This window comes from Asparagus officinalis, chromosome 4 (genome assembly GCF_001876935.1).
Source record: "Asparagus officinalis chromosome 4, Aspof.V1, whole genome shotgun sequence".
Taxonomy (NCBI): domain Eukaryota; kingdom Viridiplantae; phylum Streptophyta; class Magnoliopsida; order Asparagales; family Asparagaceae; genus Asparagus; species Asparagus officinalis.
The window spans coordinates 42,181,530-42,198,624 of record NC_033797.1 but is presented as its reverse complement, the minus strand read 5'-3'; the positions used below and the strand labels follow the sequence as shown (position 1 = coordinate 42,198,624).

At 37.3% G+C, this 17,095-nt stretch overlaps 2 protein-coding genes across 2 annotated transcripts; both read left to right on the top strand.

Annotated features, from left to right (window-relative positions):
• Positions 673-2,623, top strand: LOC109838572. The gene is made up of 5 exons (XM_020407009.1): positions 673-1,020; positions 1,127-1,640; positions 1,746-1,783; positions 1,889-1,998; positions 2,158-2,623. Exons 1-5 carry the CDS (start codon positions 673-675, stop codon positions 2,621-2,623), a joined length of 1,476 nt encoding a protein of 491 aa, XP_020262598.1.
• LOC109837294 (mitochondrial import receptor subunit TOM20-like) lies at positions 5,232-11,688 on the top strand. The gene is made up of 6 exons (XM_020405480.1): positions 5,232-5,471; positions 5,617-5,695; positions 5,780-5,949; positions 6,040-6,087; positions 9,956-10,039; positions 11,345-11,688. Exons 1-6 carry the CDS (start codon positions 5,373-5,375, stop codon positions 11,474-11,476), a joined length of 612 nt encoding a protein of 203 aa, XP_020261069.1. The 5' UTR covers positions 5,232-5,372; the 3' UTR covers positions 11,477-11,688.

Sequence of the window (17,095 nt, the reverse complement as noted above, 5' to 3'; positions counted from 1 at the left end):
ATGAAACATTGCAAGAGGCATCACTGCTACAGAATCAAGCAGTGCAAGAGCAACCAATGCAAGAGAATGAAGCAGTGCAAGAGATACCCAAAAAGAGAAATAAGCTGACACCAATAAGGAAAAAAAGTTTAGATGAAGGCCGAGTGGAGGATGAAATTCAATCTAGTGATGATGATGACTCAGTGGAAGATGAGACATATAAGCTGGACCCTACAGAGGCATTTAATAATGAGATAGATGAGGATGATGGGAAAGGGTACGTTGATGAGTTTAATGGCAAAGTAGAGAGTGGGAAAGTTAAACAAAAGGGTTTGAATGAGGGGAGTAGCAGTGCGACTGGTTATGCAAGTGATGATTCAATGTGTGCTTTTGATAGTGAGGCTAAGGGGGCTTTGGACAGTGATGTTGAGGAGTTGTATGAAATTAGAAGGATGAATAAAGATAAGGTAAGTGCTGCAATTGGTAGAATAATATTCAATGCTGGTGCTAGATTGACAAATAACGATGAGGGACCTCCTGCTACTCTACTAGAGTGGGTGTGTTTCAGCCACTTAACACAGAGGAAGTTCAAGGTAATGTAGTACACAATGATAGAGCTACTAACATGAATGCACAGGGGGTAACACAAAAGAAGTTCAAGGTAATGTAGTACATAATGATAGATCTACTGACATGAATGCACAAGGGGGTAACACAGAGGAAGTTCAAGGTAATGCAACTTCAAACACAGTAGAGGAAGGGGGTGTTTTAGACAACACAAGCAGCACTGTAGGCTACAGAGATAATTGGCCATCTTTCTGGTTGAATTACGAGGGAGGGTACGAGTCAGAGCAAAGAGATAGTGAGGATGAAGGCTCATTAGATGAAAGTGACATAGAAGAATTCAAGAACAAGCTCCAGCCCCATCTCAGGTTAAGAAAACTCAGGATGAGGAAGAAGATTAAGTATCCATTCTTCAATGAGGACATGGATATGAGTTCAGTGTACTTTGCACCTGGATTGAAGTTTACATCAAGGAAGGTATTGAAACAAGTTATTCTCAACTACTTTATTCAAAATCATTGACTTGCTTTATATGAAAAATGATAAAATGATAATAAACGTTGGTTGTTCATTGTGCTACTAGGAAATAAATGATGGGCCTAGCTGTGAATATGAACAAGTTTGGCAAATTAAAAGCATTCAACCATTGCACACTTGCAGTAGAACATTTAAGAATAGGTTAATTACAGAAAATTGGGTGGCACATGAGTTCCTAGATAAAATTTTAAGAAATCCCAAGATGAAACCAAGGGAAATCTGTGAAGAAATAACTGCAAATTATAAGATCAATGTCACTCTTAGAAAATATCAGAGGGCAAAGGATAAGGCATTGAATGCTATAGAGGGACTGATGGCAAGACAATATGGGTTGCTTAAACCCTATGTGAATGAAATCTGTAGATCAAATGAGGGGAGTACATGTGTGCTTAAAGTGGTGGGTGGAGGATCACGCCCATGCACATTTCAAAGAATCTATGTGTGCTTTTCTGCTTTGAGGGATGGATTTGTCAAGTGTTGTAGACCTATTTTTGGTCTTGATGGATGCTTTCTAAAGCATGCTTGTGGTGGTCAATTACTGTGTGCTGTTGGTAGAGATGGTAACAACCAAATGTGACCAATAGTATGGGCCGTGGTTGAGGGAGAGAACAAGTCATCATGAGAGTGGTTTATAAGGCTCCTGACCATTGATTTGATGATGAGAGATGGTGAAGGTTGGACTGTTCTTTCAGATCAACAAAAGGTATGTCTGTAGATACTAGTTCCAGCTATTTGGTGGTTGACTGATTTATTTTTGTTGTTGTTTTTTATAACAGGGTATTGTTCTGATATATTGTTGTTTTTGTAGGGACTAGTTCCAGCTATTCATAAAATCTGGTCTTCAATAGAGCATAGGCAATGTGCTAGGCATATTTACTCTAACTGGAGGAAAATACATGGTGGTAGGCAACTTCAACGGTAGTTTTGGAAGTGTGTGAAAGCCACAACAAAGGCAGATTTCTTAGTTGAAGAAGCAAACTTGAGTAAATTATTTGAAAAATTATTGGATGATTTTATGTTAAGGGATTCTAATATATTTTGTAAGTCTCGCTTTAAACTCCACAGTAAATGTGACAGTGTTGATAACAACATGTCTGAGACATTCAACTCATTCATACTTCTTGCAAGATATATACCAATAATATCTATGTTAGAGGATATTAGATTGGCTTTAATGGATAGAATGCAAGAAAAAAGGAAACTGATTAACAGGTTTGTGGATGAGATTTCTCCTAGAATTCAGAAAAGGCTGAAAGATGCTTATAATGAGCAAATAAATTGTGTTCCACATTGGAATGGTTCTGGAGATGAAAGTGGCTTTGAAGTCATTCATAGAGGGGTCAGTCACGAGGTTCATTTGGGTAATAGAACATGTTCATGTAGAGAATGGGAGTTGACAGTGATTCCTTGTGCTCATGCTATAAGTGCTATCATGTTAATGAGACATAAGCCTGAAGATTATATTGCACATTGGTATAAATCTGAGAACTATGTAGCCACCTATGCCAACTTATTGAATCCAGTTGAAGGTAGCAGATTTTAGGATAAAGAGAAAGAGGGAATGGTACTGCCACCTATATTGCAAGGAGGAAAATGGGGAGGCCTAAGACTGCAAGAAGAAGGGACCCCAATGAAGAAATAAGGAAAACATATAAGGCTTCAAGGTAGGAAATAGCCAAGAAGTGTGGGCTATGTGGGTCAACTGACCATACAAGGAGGAAATGTCCAAATCCACCCCCACCTGCTCAAAACAACAAGCACAAAAAACATACAAGTAAGTTTATCTTATGACTTGCTTTATATTTCCATTAAGTAATCAATTATGACTTGCTTTATATTTTTGGTGCACTGTCAGACAACACAAGTAGCAACTGAAGGTACAAGCCAAACCAAAAAGAGAGGGAGACCAAAGGGGAGCAAGAACAGGATTGGTCAATCAGTGAAGGAAATGAGAAGACAAAATATTCCTACGCTAACATCAGTGTTGTTAGAGAGAAGATGTAGAGGTGGAAACAATAGTACACAAGCGGTTTCAGGTTCAACCTAGTCACAAATTCAAACTATTGCAGGGCGGGGGGGGGGGGGGGGGGGGAGTGGGGGGGAGGGCCAGAGGTGTAGGAAGAAATTCACAACGCAATGCCCGAAGGGTTTGGGCTATGGCAAGGTGAACATGGTGAGACAATATACAGAGCAACAAGTCACACAGAGGTCACAATTATCTAAGGATCATCAACTCAAGCATCAGTCAATAACCACCCAAAGTGTTAATTAAGTGACTGTGTTGTGTATATTTTGTCTAGTTTATGTATGCTACATGATGTGTTAAGCACAAACAGTTTGATGTGTTGTGCATATTTTGTCTAGTTAAAATATGCTACATGATGTGTTAAGTGTTAAGCACAAACAGTTTGATGTTGTTATGCATATTTTGTCTAGCTTAAATGTCAGTTTCTGTATGCTACACGATTTGTTATGCACAAACAATTTCTAGGTTTGCATAGGTGGCTCATTATGTCCGTTTTTCAGTTTCTGGGTTAGGAAGTGATGTTGTTGTAGTGGGTTATTGTGAGATTGCATGTGTTTTATGTTGTTAGTGTGAGTTTGCACATGTTTGATGTTGTTACCATCTCAAATTTACAACAAAATGAAAACAAATAATTTCATGTTTGCACATGATCATGTTGTTGTGTCAAGGGTTAAAAGCTACATCACAAACAAAGCATCTGCCACAAATTGAAAACAAAATACAACATTTCATTTGAAAGAGTACATCATACACTGTTACATTGTCATAAACGAGAGCATCTCATTACAATTGCCTACTCAAATTTACAACAAAGAACCCTAAGCAGATTACAACAACTCCACAGACCATAATTATCATCTCATAGAATTTGAGCTTATTCTGGTGAAGTTTGAGTAGATCCTCGCATCTTGTTCTACCAATCTTCAGGTTTGAAATCTCCAATAAATAAGCGTCAGCTTCTCTTTGACACACACGTAGCTCTTCTTTAGTCTTGGCAATATCATCACGATATTCTTTCATCTCATTCTCAGCACGTGCAATCAATTGATCCTTCAGTATATCATTGTTCCTCAGGTTCAATATCTCTTCTCTCAACAGAGGTACCATCTGAGATGCCACATTACACAATTGGCCATCAAACCATTCACAAACATGACAACCACCATTCTAGAACCACATTTTTAAAAACATACTATTAGTCTCAACAAATCAAAGAAACGTTAAAACTGCATTGAAAATTTTACCTTATAGTTTTCGCATTTGTAGAACCTCCTCCCGGGGTTTGCATCTGTCATCGATGTATAATAGCCACATTTAGCCCCACAAGAACAGTTTTTGAACCTCCAGATCTGTTCCTGCTTGAACCCGAACTTGAGCTTGACGAGGCCATGTTGGGATTGCCACTAATTTGAAGATCTGAGTGAAAGGTGAGAAGGAAGGATCTGAAACCTAACTTCAAGTTCATCCCCAAATTTGATCGCGAGTAGGGAATGAGGAAGATGAGAATTTCAATGACATTATATATCCGCGTCATTACTAGACTGCCAACTCATCATCCACATCACCCCTTTAAATGCCACGTGAGCCACGAGAGTTTGAGTTTTGGCCACCGGCGAACAGACTGTGCATTGTTGACAAAAATGCTCATCTTTAATACATTGTTGTCGCCAGAGTTTTTTAAATACCAAATCGGCAAATGCGTTCGTATAAATATACCAATTTGATATTTTAGCTTTAATTAACAATCGGTTTTTCTATAGAGTGCCCATAGGCACTTTATAAGTGAGGAGAGAGATATAGAGAAATGAATTATGCACAGAAATTAATGCAAATCAGGGGGACCAATGAGCTATTCATTTCTTTGTATCTCTCTCCTCCCTTAGAGGCTGTTTGTTTAGCCGTTTTGGCCTTGGGAAGCGGCCAGAAAGCTGCCAAAATGGCAGCTTTCTGGCTCCTTCCCGAGGTCAAAACGGGAGTTTTTCAGCCATCCAAACAGCCCCTTATGGGCACTCTATAAAAAAACCGATTAATTAACATTAACAATAAATGAGACTTTTTTCTTGTTTAAAAAATCAGAAAATAATAATAATAATAAATCAGAAAAACCTCGGACAGTTCTGCCTACTTCTTAAAACCCTACTCAACCCGCGGCAGCCTTCGATCAAGAGAGGAATAAAAAGATAGAGAAAAAAAACTCCGCCGTTATTTTTCTCAGCGTTCTTTGTCCCCTTTATTCTTTGTTTGATTTGATCCTTAGAAACCAATAATGGATTTGCCTCAAAACGATTTCGATCGCCTCATCTTCTTCGAACACGCCCGCAAGGCCGCCGAGGCCACCTACGCCAAGAACCCTCTCGACGCCGAGGTGAGGGATCAAACCCTAATTTGTTATTTTCAATTTTTTTGCAAATTATTCATTTTTCAATAGTTTCAATTTCAAAGCCTAGATCACCTGTTCTTTCTTTTCTTAATGTAATTTATTTTATGAAAAATGTTTTTCCCCCTTGCAGAATCTTACAAGATGGGGAGGAGCGCTTCTCGAGCTATCACAATTTCAGAACGGCACCGATTGCGTAAAGATGGTGACGGGTACTTATATCTAAGGAATAGTAATTGAAATAATCCATCAAAATCTGCCTTTTTATTTTTTCTGATTGTTTATATTTTTAATAGATTCTGTTTCAAAGCTGGAGGAAGCCTTGGAGATTAACCCGGCGAAATCTGACACGCTGTGGTGCTTAGGAAATGCTCACACTTCCCATGCATTCTACACTCCCGATCACGATGAGGCGAATATTTACTTTGCAAAGGCAACTCAGTGTTTCGAGCAAGCAGTTGAGATGGTACTGTGAAGTTTTATTTTTATTTTTATAATAGTTAATTTACATGATTGTTAGTAAGCAAGAAATATCTTTGTTTTTTTGTGTGTGCAGGAACCTGGAAATGAGCTATATGTCAAGTCTTTGGATATGTCCTCTAAGGTAATATCAATATGCTTTAATAAAATGACATATGATTGTGGAGTTTTATTTATTTGCTTGCTACATGGGTAACTGATTGCTGCCGTGGATTTATGACAAGCCCCTTGAATGATCATAGTTGTGCGAAAGATGAAGGGAGCACCAAGAGAGAGGGATGATATCAGGCAGATAGATGGTAATTCAGTTTGAGTCTTATGACTCCAATAGTTCAATTCCATAGTTTCCCTTAATAGGACAAGGCTCGTTTGTGATAGATAGTGTGTTCCCCCTGATTATCATGTGGTTAGTGGTCTGCTGCAGAATGTATGTTTGTTGGGTTTGTTTTATGATGAACTTGATCATCTCGCTAGAAGGGGCTAGTTGTATATAAATGGAGACCCAACAGATTTTCCTCTTAAGAAATTTCAATTTTTGTGTTTGGTTTTGCAACGTCGTAGGTGGGAAAGGTAAACAGAACTATATAAATATAAAACTGTCACAGCAAATGTTGCAGCCAAATTGGTTGCAATAAATTTTGCAAATATCTATCTATCTATACTATTATAGGCAAAACCTGATTGCTACAGTAAGCTCTTGGATTGAAGGCCATTTTGTAATTTTCCTCCTCTTTTACTTTTGTTTCTCTGATTCAAAATGATGAAAAAAATATCAACAAAATAAAAATTCGAAGGGCAATCATCCTTTTAACCTCCTCTTCTTTCTTCCTCTCACACATTAACTGATTTTTCTCTCTCACAAAAGCAACGTGCATTTGAAGGTTTTGCATTAGGTCAGTAAAGCATGTCGAAAAGAATTAGGTTAAAACTAAGGGTTTCTTGCATATGTTCCCACAAATCATCTCTATTTGTAAGTTTGCCCTATAGATATTTGCTAATTTACCCCTGAAGTCTCTCATATTGGATTTTTTTACTCTCAAAATTAAAAAATTACTAATAACCCACTAAATTAAACAAACAATCCCCACAAGTGCATTTACTTGAGACTTTGCAGCTTCTCATCTGGAATTAGCTCAATTCATCGTTCTCTTTGAGGAAAGAAAATAAAAATTTCCATCCAAATTATGCCCGACAAATAGACCCATTACCATTTATGTTTGAGTTTCAGGTTGTCCAAATCAAGCTCAACAAATAGACCCATTACCATTTATATCTGATTCCAAATTCAAGAGACTTCAATGCAGAGCACAAGAACCCCAAACACTTCCTCCTGGTTGCTCCTCACTAGAAGAGAGGGCTTGGGAGGTATAATAAAGGAGCAGATATGTTACATTTTAAAATTATGAAATTAGAAAAGTTGTATGAATTTCGGTCAGCCTATTATACCCAATGAGCTTTTAATTGAAAGTTCAGAGTCATGTACAAACTTCTTCGTGTCATGTGCATCTGCACATGCCTTAGTTAAAAGCATAAAAAGTAAAGTGCCAGTCCATCTATAGTTACTTTTATTTCCTAATTTCTCCTTAATCATATTTATAGCATAAATGCTATGTCAAGTCAGCTTAAATATTATTTTTATCTGGATCCAATGCATAAAGTGTTGTATGGAATAGACCCATCGACGGTAAGAGTTTATTTCTTGCTACAAATGCTCCGTTGCAACATTTCTTGCATGTAATACTTGTCGCATTTCCTAAAACAGATAAACCGTTAAGCGATGGACTGATCGCGCATTAGCGCAAACTCTTAAATATAAGATACACAACTTGTAAGCTTAGGATGCTCTTTTCTTTATGTTTAAGTTTCTTAATTATCTAGTTTTTTAAAGGATGCAAAACACATCTATACTTTCTTCTATAACTCTCGTCTAGTGTATTTAAGTTGTATTTAATATTGTCTTTCTTGTATTTAAGTTGTATTTAATATTGTCTTTCTTGCTACTTTTTTGGTCATCATGAATTATATCAAGTTTATGGGTATGATTCTAGTTACCAGTTGTAGTTGGTTCTCATGCTAAGCTTAATGAGTCGTCCTCTTGATTTCTATTGCTAATGGTTTTTCATGCTGGTTAGCATGATTGTACCTATATTTGAAGCATATCTCTTGCAATTTCCTATATGCACTAAATAATAACTATTAACAATAGCGACTCGTGCAATTCATCTCAGTTTGTACTTTGCTTTATTTTGGAGTAATCCAAAGAAGGTGTTTTTTCAATTATTAAATGGCGTGGTTCAAATCTTTATGAAGGACTATATTGTAACCTGTTTGTTTTGTACCTCTTGTCTGAATTTAAATGAGTTTCCACCTGTTGTTCAGGGCATCCTTATCCAGGAAGAGGTCCATATATGTGGTTGTTGATGCATTTGTTTGTATGCAGTTCTTTCCAGAAAATCCTTTGTTCAATGGGACGTTTAATCAATTTTGTTCTATATTATTGGTTGGTCCTAGAGTAAAATAACCAGTATTCTCCCCATACAATGCACGAGACTTGGCACCACAATATTGTTATAGCAATTATATTGCAATGCTATGATTTTGATAGTTGTATATTCCCTTAATTCTAAAAGTTATCCTATTGATAGAGATATTATTAAAGTAATAATTACAGCAGCGAATTACTATTAAAATAATTATAAGAATGAAGGAGAGAGAAGAAAAAAATAGGTTGTGGAAAAATCAGTAAATAAGTGATAAAGAGAAGCTTGACGGTCAATTGTCTAAGAATGTGTTAAGTGTAACCTATGGTTTTCATTTTAGTGTATAGTATGGACATTATTAGGTGATGTCACAGAAATAATGCGTTTATGTTTGGTGTGGGTTTTCTGATCTTTACTCCAGTTTACGATTAATAAATATTAGGCAGTTGGAAGGTCTACTTGAAGCTCTAGTTATTGTCTTCAAAAGTTTCTGCTCTTTAATTTTTTATCTGCATTGTTCACCAGTATTTCCTGAAGTTGATTCTGTATGCTGGAGTTTGTCTCTGAATTTAATATTACCCTGCCAAAGTCTCTTTGAGTCATACTTCTTCCAGACCACTTTATCTGAAAAATTATCACATGCGTTTACTTACTTTTATCAGAAATTTTGTGCACCGTAAATGTTGCTGAAATTTATGTGCACCGTAAATGTTGCTGAAAATTCTGCTTGTTAAATCTTGAGGTAAAAATTAATTTAGATTTGAAATGTCTGTAACCCTCCCCAACCCACCAAAAAAATTTGTATCAAAGATCTAAAATTCTTAGAGGAGGAAAGAAGACATTTTTCGGTATGGTGGTAGGATTGTGTGTGAGGAGTGGAGGAAACCAGGAAGTGGGGTTTCTTTAACCTCTATGACTATTAAAATAAAAGAATTTAGATTTTATTTTTGACTGGGATGATTTGGATCTTCAGAGTCAAATACCTGACAGATTCTTAGAATTATAAGTTCTCCTGTTTCTCTCGCTTTTGGGTTGTTATAGGTGTTGCATTCCTTTAGAACCTGGCATAACTAAGGTGACGTTTGGATATGAAAATGCAAAAGTGGATTGCTCTCTCCCGCCGCCCTTCTCGTATAAAATTATGTAAACCTAGTCGATATTTGGACTCATTTAGCTGTTCTCTGCTTTTTTTGGAGACCTAAAATCATGTCCTTATGATATCTGTTGCAGTTTCCTTTTTTCATTGAAATAAGCCCCTGTTCACCGTCAATGTTTCTTTTAAACATATTTCTTCACATTGTGCTCATCGTTCATCAAATTCAGTAATATAGTTCTGGATGGATAGGATACTGGAGCCACATTTGGTGTTTCAAATGGCAGCAGCATCGAATTATCTGATAAATCTTTTCACCTACATGGTGGTTCATGATATAACTACATTGCATTAATGCTGTTAGCTTTCTGTGTTTGCCATTCCATTTTCTCAGGTTCATACTATTTATACTTTTGCAGGCACCTGAACTTCATTTAGAGCTACAAAGACAGATGGCTAGTCAACAGGCTCCTCTGGGAGGAGCATCTGCTTCAAATGCTAAGGTAACATAATTACGCCCTTAATTTCCTAATGACTAGAAAGTGTTGAAGTGACATTGTTTTCTTCTGTCTTGTGTGGTCATATAGCATGCATGAGTTAAATCTAACCTTTTATTTTTCTAGTATGTTGTGTTATATCCACCATTTGACAGAGATGGTTTGGCAGTCTAGACTCCAGTGTTTCTAACCTTCTATTCTTTGTATAATCTTTCCATGTTTTGAATTGCGCGATTTGGATTTCTCTAGGATTTTAATTTGGTTGACTCCCTATTTTCATATACATGTTGCTTTGAATCAGCAAAGAGAACTGACATCTTTAAGAATGTGCTATACAATATGTACTGCCATATGGTTTCTCCTGATTTTTGACCATTTCCCTTGTGCTCCTAGGTTTGTAAGAAAAGCCAGGGGTATGAATGTACGATATAAACATTTTAAATAATATGAAATTTATCATACTACTTTGGTGTGGTTTTAAGCTCCTGTTGCTTGGTTGGCAATTGGTGTACCGTGTTTTTCTTAAGTCATGTATCATGTATTCTTTAGCTTGTATTTTGAACACGTGCAGCGTGTGGATATAAGCTTCATCTTGAGTTCCGCCCATAAATGACCGACGCATGTGACTGTATATCTTCTCTGCCCATATCCAGCCTTCTTTGTTAAGATAATTTCATGTTTTAAAAGAATTCAACATGTTTCTTTGAACTCTTTTGAGTCTCCATATTTCCATTTCATATGACAGAGATTCCTTAATGGTCATCTCTTCCATTTTCTCAGTCATCGGTGATGCTTATGCTAATTGGGACTGGGGAATAGTGGTATCGTTTAGGGTCCCATAAGTTAAACCATCCTCTTCCGCCGTAATTTTTTTTCATGTTATGTGGTTATATATGTACAATTATGACTTATCAACTTGTCATATCAACATCCTCATTATGGATTTGTTATGATTAAATCTTCCATACTTTTAGCTGAGCATATGGAACTCTGCTTCAGTGTTGGTATCATTTCCAGACCAGCTAATTAACTCATTAACTTCTCTCATAAATTGTTACTTAAAAGAATCACTTCCATTTTTGCTTTATAATCATGCCATATGTGATTACAAACACTGTAGCGGCTTTATATGCTTACGGACTGGACATTTTAGGGTGTCAACACCAAATATCTACTGTCATGTTTTGTCAATAGCTCTTCATGCTAACTGAGTTTGCTTCGGCAATACTCTTTTAACTAGTGAAACAACCCATCACTGATACTGGTTTTGGCATTCTTCAAAGACTTACCTTGTTCATTTGGGAATTCCAGGCTTCCAAGAAGAAGAAAAAGAAAGAAAGTGATCTGAAATATGACGTACTTGGATGGGTGATTCTTGCCGTTGCCGTTGTAGCATGGGTGGGGATGGCCAAGTCTCAGGTTCCTCCCCCACCTTCCAGGTGAACTTGAAGCTATGGAGGAGGAAGAATGTCTAAAACTCAGAGATGTATAAGCTCGGAGAAAAACTTATGAGCATATATATGATGTAGCTGAAATCATATTCTGATGCTTTAAATTTTTGTTTTATCTTTGTCATCAATGCCTGATCGTAGGAAAGTCTTTTTTACCTGAATATTCTTTAATAGTAATAAGCTTTATGGGTAATTAATTTATCTTTTCTTGGTATGATTGCACTACGATGATATAGTTCCTGAATTTGTTAGCTAGGAATTTCTACTAATGAAATTTGTTTGTCATGGTTGGTGTTACTTTCCGGCAGCTGCCTAAGTCAGGTGAGGTTTGAAAATAAATAGGGTGGCGGGTCCCATCACAAATAATATTATATTAGTGCATAGTGTTTTTCCAAACATTATAATTAAGCCCTAAACTCTTGAGGAAAAATTCATCCCAGAAACTTTTCATATAGAAGAGTAAGAGAAAAAAAATAGAGAGAGTATCTCTTTGTAAAGAGAGATTGTAACTCAAGAGTTTTCTCCTTATAGTGGACTCTTCTATCATTGTCCGTGAACGTAGGTAATTTTGTGTCAAACCACGTAAATCTGTGTGTTCATCTTTTTTTATCTCTATTTTCACTACTATTGCTGCGATCATGTTCTATTGGGTCCCGGGTTTGTCCCAACAAGTGATATCAGAGTCAACTTAAGGTGCTTGTATATATCTACTTATCGTATGTTTTGTGGCTGTCACCAAAGGTGGATCATTCACATCAAAAAATAAGTTAGGTTATCATTTACCTTCTAAAGGTGACGGGCACTATTCACGAGGACAGTTCTGGTCATAAATACGATACTATTCACAAGTACGATACTATCCACGGATATAGTTACTGTTCATAAATACAGTTACTACTTACGTGAGATAGTAAGAAGTTACTGTTCGTGGTAGAAGCAATGACGGCAAAGTTCAAGATTGAGAAATTCAACGGGAGTAATTTCTCACTGTGGAAGTTGAAGATAAAAGCTATCTTAAAAAAAGATAATTGTCTGGCGATCATCGGTGCAAGGCCGGACGACATCACAGATGATAGAAAGTAGAACGAGATGGATAAAAATGCTATTGCAAATCTCCATCTGGCATTAGCAGACGGGGTGTTGTCAAGTATAGAGGAGAAGAAGACAACAAAGGAGATCTGGAATACTCTAATAAATCTATATGAGGCGAAATCCATGCACAATAAAATCTTCTTAAAATTGTGACTTTAGACTCTTAGGATGACAGAATCTACATCGATGATCGATCACATCAACACCCTAAACACACTGTTCTCCCAACTCACAATGTTGGGGTATACAGTTGGTGCAAATAAACGTGCAAAACTTCTACTTCAGAGTCTACCTGACTCGTATGATCAACTCACCATCAACCTGACAAGCAACGTTCTTACGGACTATCTAGTTTTCGACGATGTTGCAGTCGCTGTTCTGGAGGAAGAAAATCAGCGCAAGAACAAGGAAGATAGGCAGACAAGTTCGCAACAAGCGGATGCCTTATCGATGACGAGAGGAAGATCAACGAAACGTGACTCCAATGAGAGTCATGCCCATGGTAGATCAAAATAACGAAGTAAGAAGAATATCAAATGCTACAACTGTGACAAAAAGGGGCACGTCAAATCGGAGTGTTGGCACAATAAGAAGAATGGAGATAAAAAGTCTTCAGAGCCATCAACATCTCAAGGATGCGTTGTCAGCACATCAGACGATGGTGAAATTTTATACAGCGGAGCAACCACTGTTGATGAAGGCAAAAAGAGATTTGCTGATGTCTGGCTTCTGGATTCTGGATTCAGCAGCCTCCTCGCACATGACCTCCCGGAGAGAATGGTTTCACAAATATGAACCTATCCCAGGAGGATCTGTATTCATGGAAAATGATCATGTCTTGGAAATTTCTGGTATTGACACTTTCAAAATCAAAATGTTTGATGGTACAATACGCACTATTCAAGATGTGCGACATGTGAAAGGTCTGAAGAAGAATCTTTTGTCTTTAGGACAATTAGATGAGTGTGGGTGTAAGACCCATATAGCAAACAAGATCATGAAGATTGTTAGAGGGACGCTTGTTGTTATAAAAGGAGAGATGATAGCTACAAATCTATACATGCTCATGGGAGAAACCTTGCAGGAAGCTGATTCATGTGTGGTATCAACCAACCGTGGAGAAGAACAAACCATGATGTGGCATCGCAAACTAGGCCACATATCAAAACGAGGCTTGAAGATTCCCTCAGATTAGAAGCTGCTTCCTTGACTTAATTCGGTAGCTCTTACATTCTATGAGCATTGTGTTACAAGTAAGCAACATCGGCTGAAGTTTAACACATCAAGTTCTAGAAGCAAGACTATTCTGGAACTGGTTCATTCTGATGTATGGCAAGCACTGGTTACATCCTTGGGAGGAGCAAAATATTTTGTGTCCTTTATTGTTGACTACTCCAGGAGATGTTGGGTGTATCCTATCAAGAAGAAGGTGGATGTGTTCTCAGTCTTTAAAGCCTACAAAGCGCAGGTCGAGCTTGAATCTGAGAAGAAGATCAAGTGCTTGAGGTCAGATAATGAAGGAGAATACACATACGGTGAATTCCTAGCATTCTGCAAGCATGAAGGCATCAAAATACAATTCAGTACGACTTATACTCCTCAACAAAATGGAGTGGCGAAGCGGATGAACATAACTCTGTTGGAAAGAACAAGAGTTATGTTGGTAACTGCAAATCTGGATAAATTCATTTGGGCAGAAGCAGTAAAAAACGCCTGTTATGTGGTAAATCGATCTACATCAACTGCAATACAATTGAAGATGCTGATGGAGATGTGGACTGACAAGCCAACTGATTATTCTAACCTCCATATATTTGGAAGTCTAGTGTACGTAATGTACAATGCCCAAGAAATTACAAAGCTGGATTCAAAATCCAAAAAATGCTTATTCTTGGGATATGCTAATGGAGTAAAGGGGTATCGCCTGTGGGATCCCACTGCCCACAAGGTTATCATTAGCAGAGATGTTATCTTTGTAGAGAACCAACTACAAAGTGGAGAGAAAGAAAGCAGTTCGAGGAAGGACACAGAGACTGTAGCTGTTCCGGTAGAAGATAATCTGAATTCTTCTGAAGCAACACCGGAGCATGATGTACAAGAACCGGTCGAGTCCGAAAATCTGAATTCTTCTGAAGCAACACCGGAGCATGATGTACAAGAACCGGTCGAGTCCGAGGCTCCAGAAATTCGAAGGTCAACGAAGCAACACCGGAGCATGATGTACAAGAACCGGTCGAGTCCGAGGCTCCAGAAATTCGAAGGTCAACTCTTGAGAGAAGACCACCGACTTGGCACTCGGAGTATATTACGGAGAGTAATGTTGCATACTATCTTCTAACGGAGGATGGGGAACCATCAACTTTTCATGAAGTTATAAATAACACAGATGCATATTTGTGGATGGCAACAATGCAGGAAGAAATTGAATCTCTCTATAAGAACAAGACTTGGGAACTTGTGTCATTGCTACAAGGAAGAAATACCATTGGAAACAAATGAGTCTACAAGATCAAGTGAAATGACGATGATCAAGTTGAGCGATATCGTGCTAGATTGGTGGTAAAAGGATATGCTCAGAAAGAATGTATTGATTTTAATAAATTATTTTCTCCTGTAGTTCGACTTATAACAGTTCGAATAGTCCTGGATATGAGCGCTACATTTGACTTACATCTAGAGCAACTAGATGTGAAAATAACATTTCTTCATGGAGATCTTGAAGAAAAAATTTACATGCTCCAACCAGAAGGTTTTGAAGAAAAAAAAGAGAGAACTTTGTTTGTGGATTGAACAAATCTCTGTACAGTCTAAAGCAGGCGCTGGTGTGTTGGTATAAGAGATATGATCCATTCATCATGAGACTTTGATACAACAGACTTAATTCATACTCTTGTGTATATTTCAAGAGGTTTGGTAAAAATAACTTTGTTATCTTATTGTTGTATGTTGACGACATGTTGGTTGCATGCCCCAACAAAGATCGTATCAAAGAATTAAAGGCTCGGTTGACTAGGGAATTTGAAATGAATGATTTAGGATCTGCAAATAAGATTCTAGGGATGCAAATTTACCGAGACAGAGTTAATAGGAAGATTTGGTTTTCTCAGAAGAACTATTTAAAGAAAATCTTGCGGCGTTTTAACATGCAAGATTGTAAGTCAATTTCTACCACACTTCTTGTTAATTTTAAGTTATCCTCCAGTATAAGTCCTAGCAATGAAGAAGAGATGATGGAGATGTCTCGAGTACCGTATGTATCAACACTGGGATGCTTAATGTTCGCTACGATTTATACAAGACCATACATTGCACAAGCAATGGGAGTAATTAGTCGATACATGGCGAATCCTCGTAAAGAGCATTGGAATGTTGTAAAGAGGGTTCTAAGATACATTAAGGGAACCTCAAGTGTTGCATTAATGTTATGAGGGATCTGATTTTATTGTCAGTGGATATGTTGATTCTGATTATGTAGGTGATCGTTATAATAACAAATCCACCACAGGCTATGTGTTTGCAATTATTGGCAGAGCTGTAAGCTGGGTTTCAAAACTGCAGTCAGTTGTGACTACTTCAACAACAGAAGCAGAGTATGTAGTAGCTACACAAGCTAGTAAAGAGGCGATATGGTTGAAGATGGTGCTGGAGAAACTCAACCATGAACAAAAGAAGATATCTCTATTTTGTGACCGTAAGAGTGCTTTGCATTTAGCAAAAAATCCAGTCTTTCATTCAAAGACCAAACACATTCGAGTTCAGTACCACTTCATTCGTAAGAAAGTGGAAGAAGGAACAATGGATCAGAACATTCACACCAAAGACAACTTAGCAGATTTTTTGACAAAAGCAATCCATACTGATAAATTTATTTGGTGTCGATCTTCTTGTGGTCTGTCGGAAACATGAGCAATATGAAGATGGCAAGATAGAAAGAATAGTATGAATACATGATTGTTACATAATCAAATCTTCAAGTGAGAGATTGTTAACCAAAATCCTTGACTCCTCAGCCGCAAAAGAAAGAAAGAAAATAAAAAACGTGGGCTGTTGCCTAAAGTTAGGCGAGGTTTGAAAGTAAAAAGAGTGGCGGGTCCTATCATAAATAATATTATATTAGTGCATAGTGTTTTTTCAAACACTATAAATAGGCCCCAAACTCTTAAGAAAAAAATTCATCCCAGAAATAACTCCTCATATAGAAGAGTGAGAGAAAAAATAGAGAGAGTATCTCCTTGTAAAGAGAGATTGTAACTCCAGAGTTTTCTCCTCATAATGGATTTTTCTATCATTACCAGTGGACGTAGGTAATTTTGTGTCGAACTATGTAAATCTGTGTGTCCACCTATTTTATCTCTATTTTCACTACTATTGATGCGATCCTGTTCTATTGGGCCCCGGGTTTGTCCCAACAGTAGATGCCCTAGAGTGATTTATAGAGGAAGATTCTTGACATAGATTTTTAGATTTTTTTGATAAATTCTCCAAGATAACTCACATGTGAACGCTTTATTCGAGATTT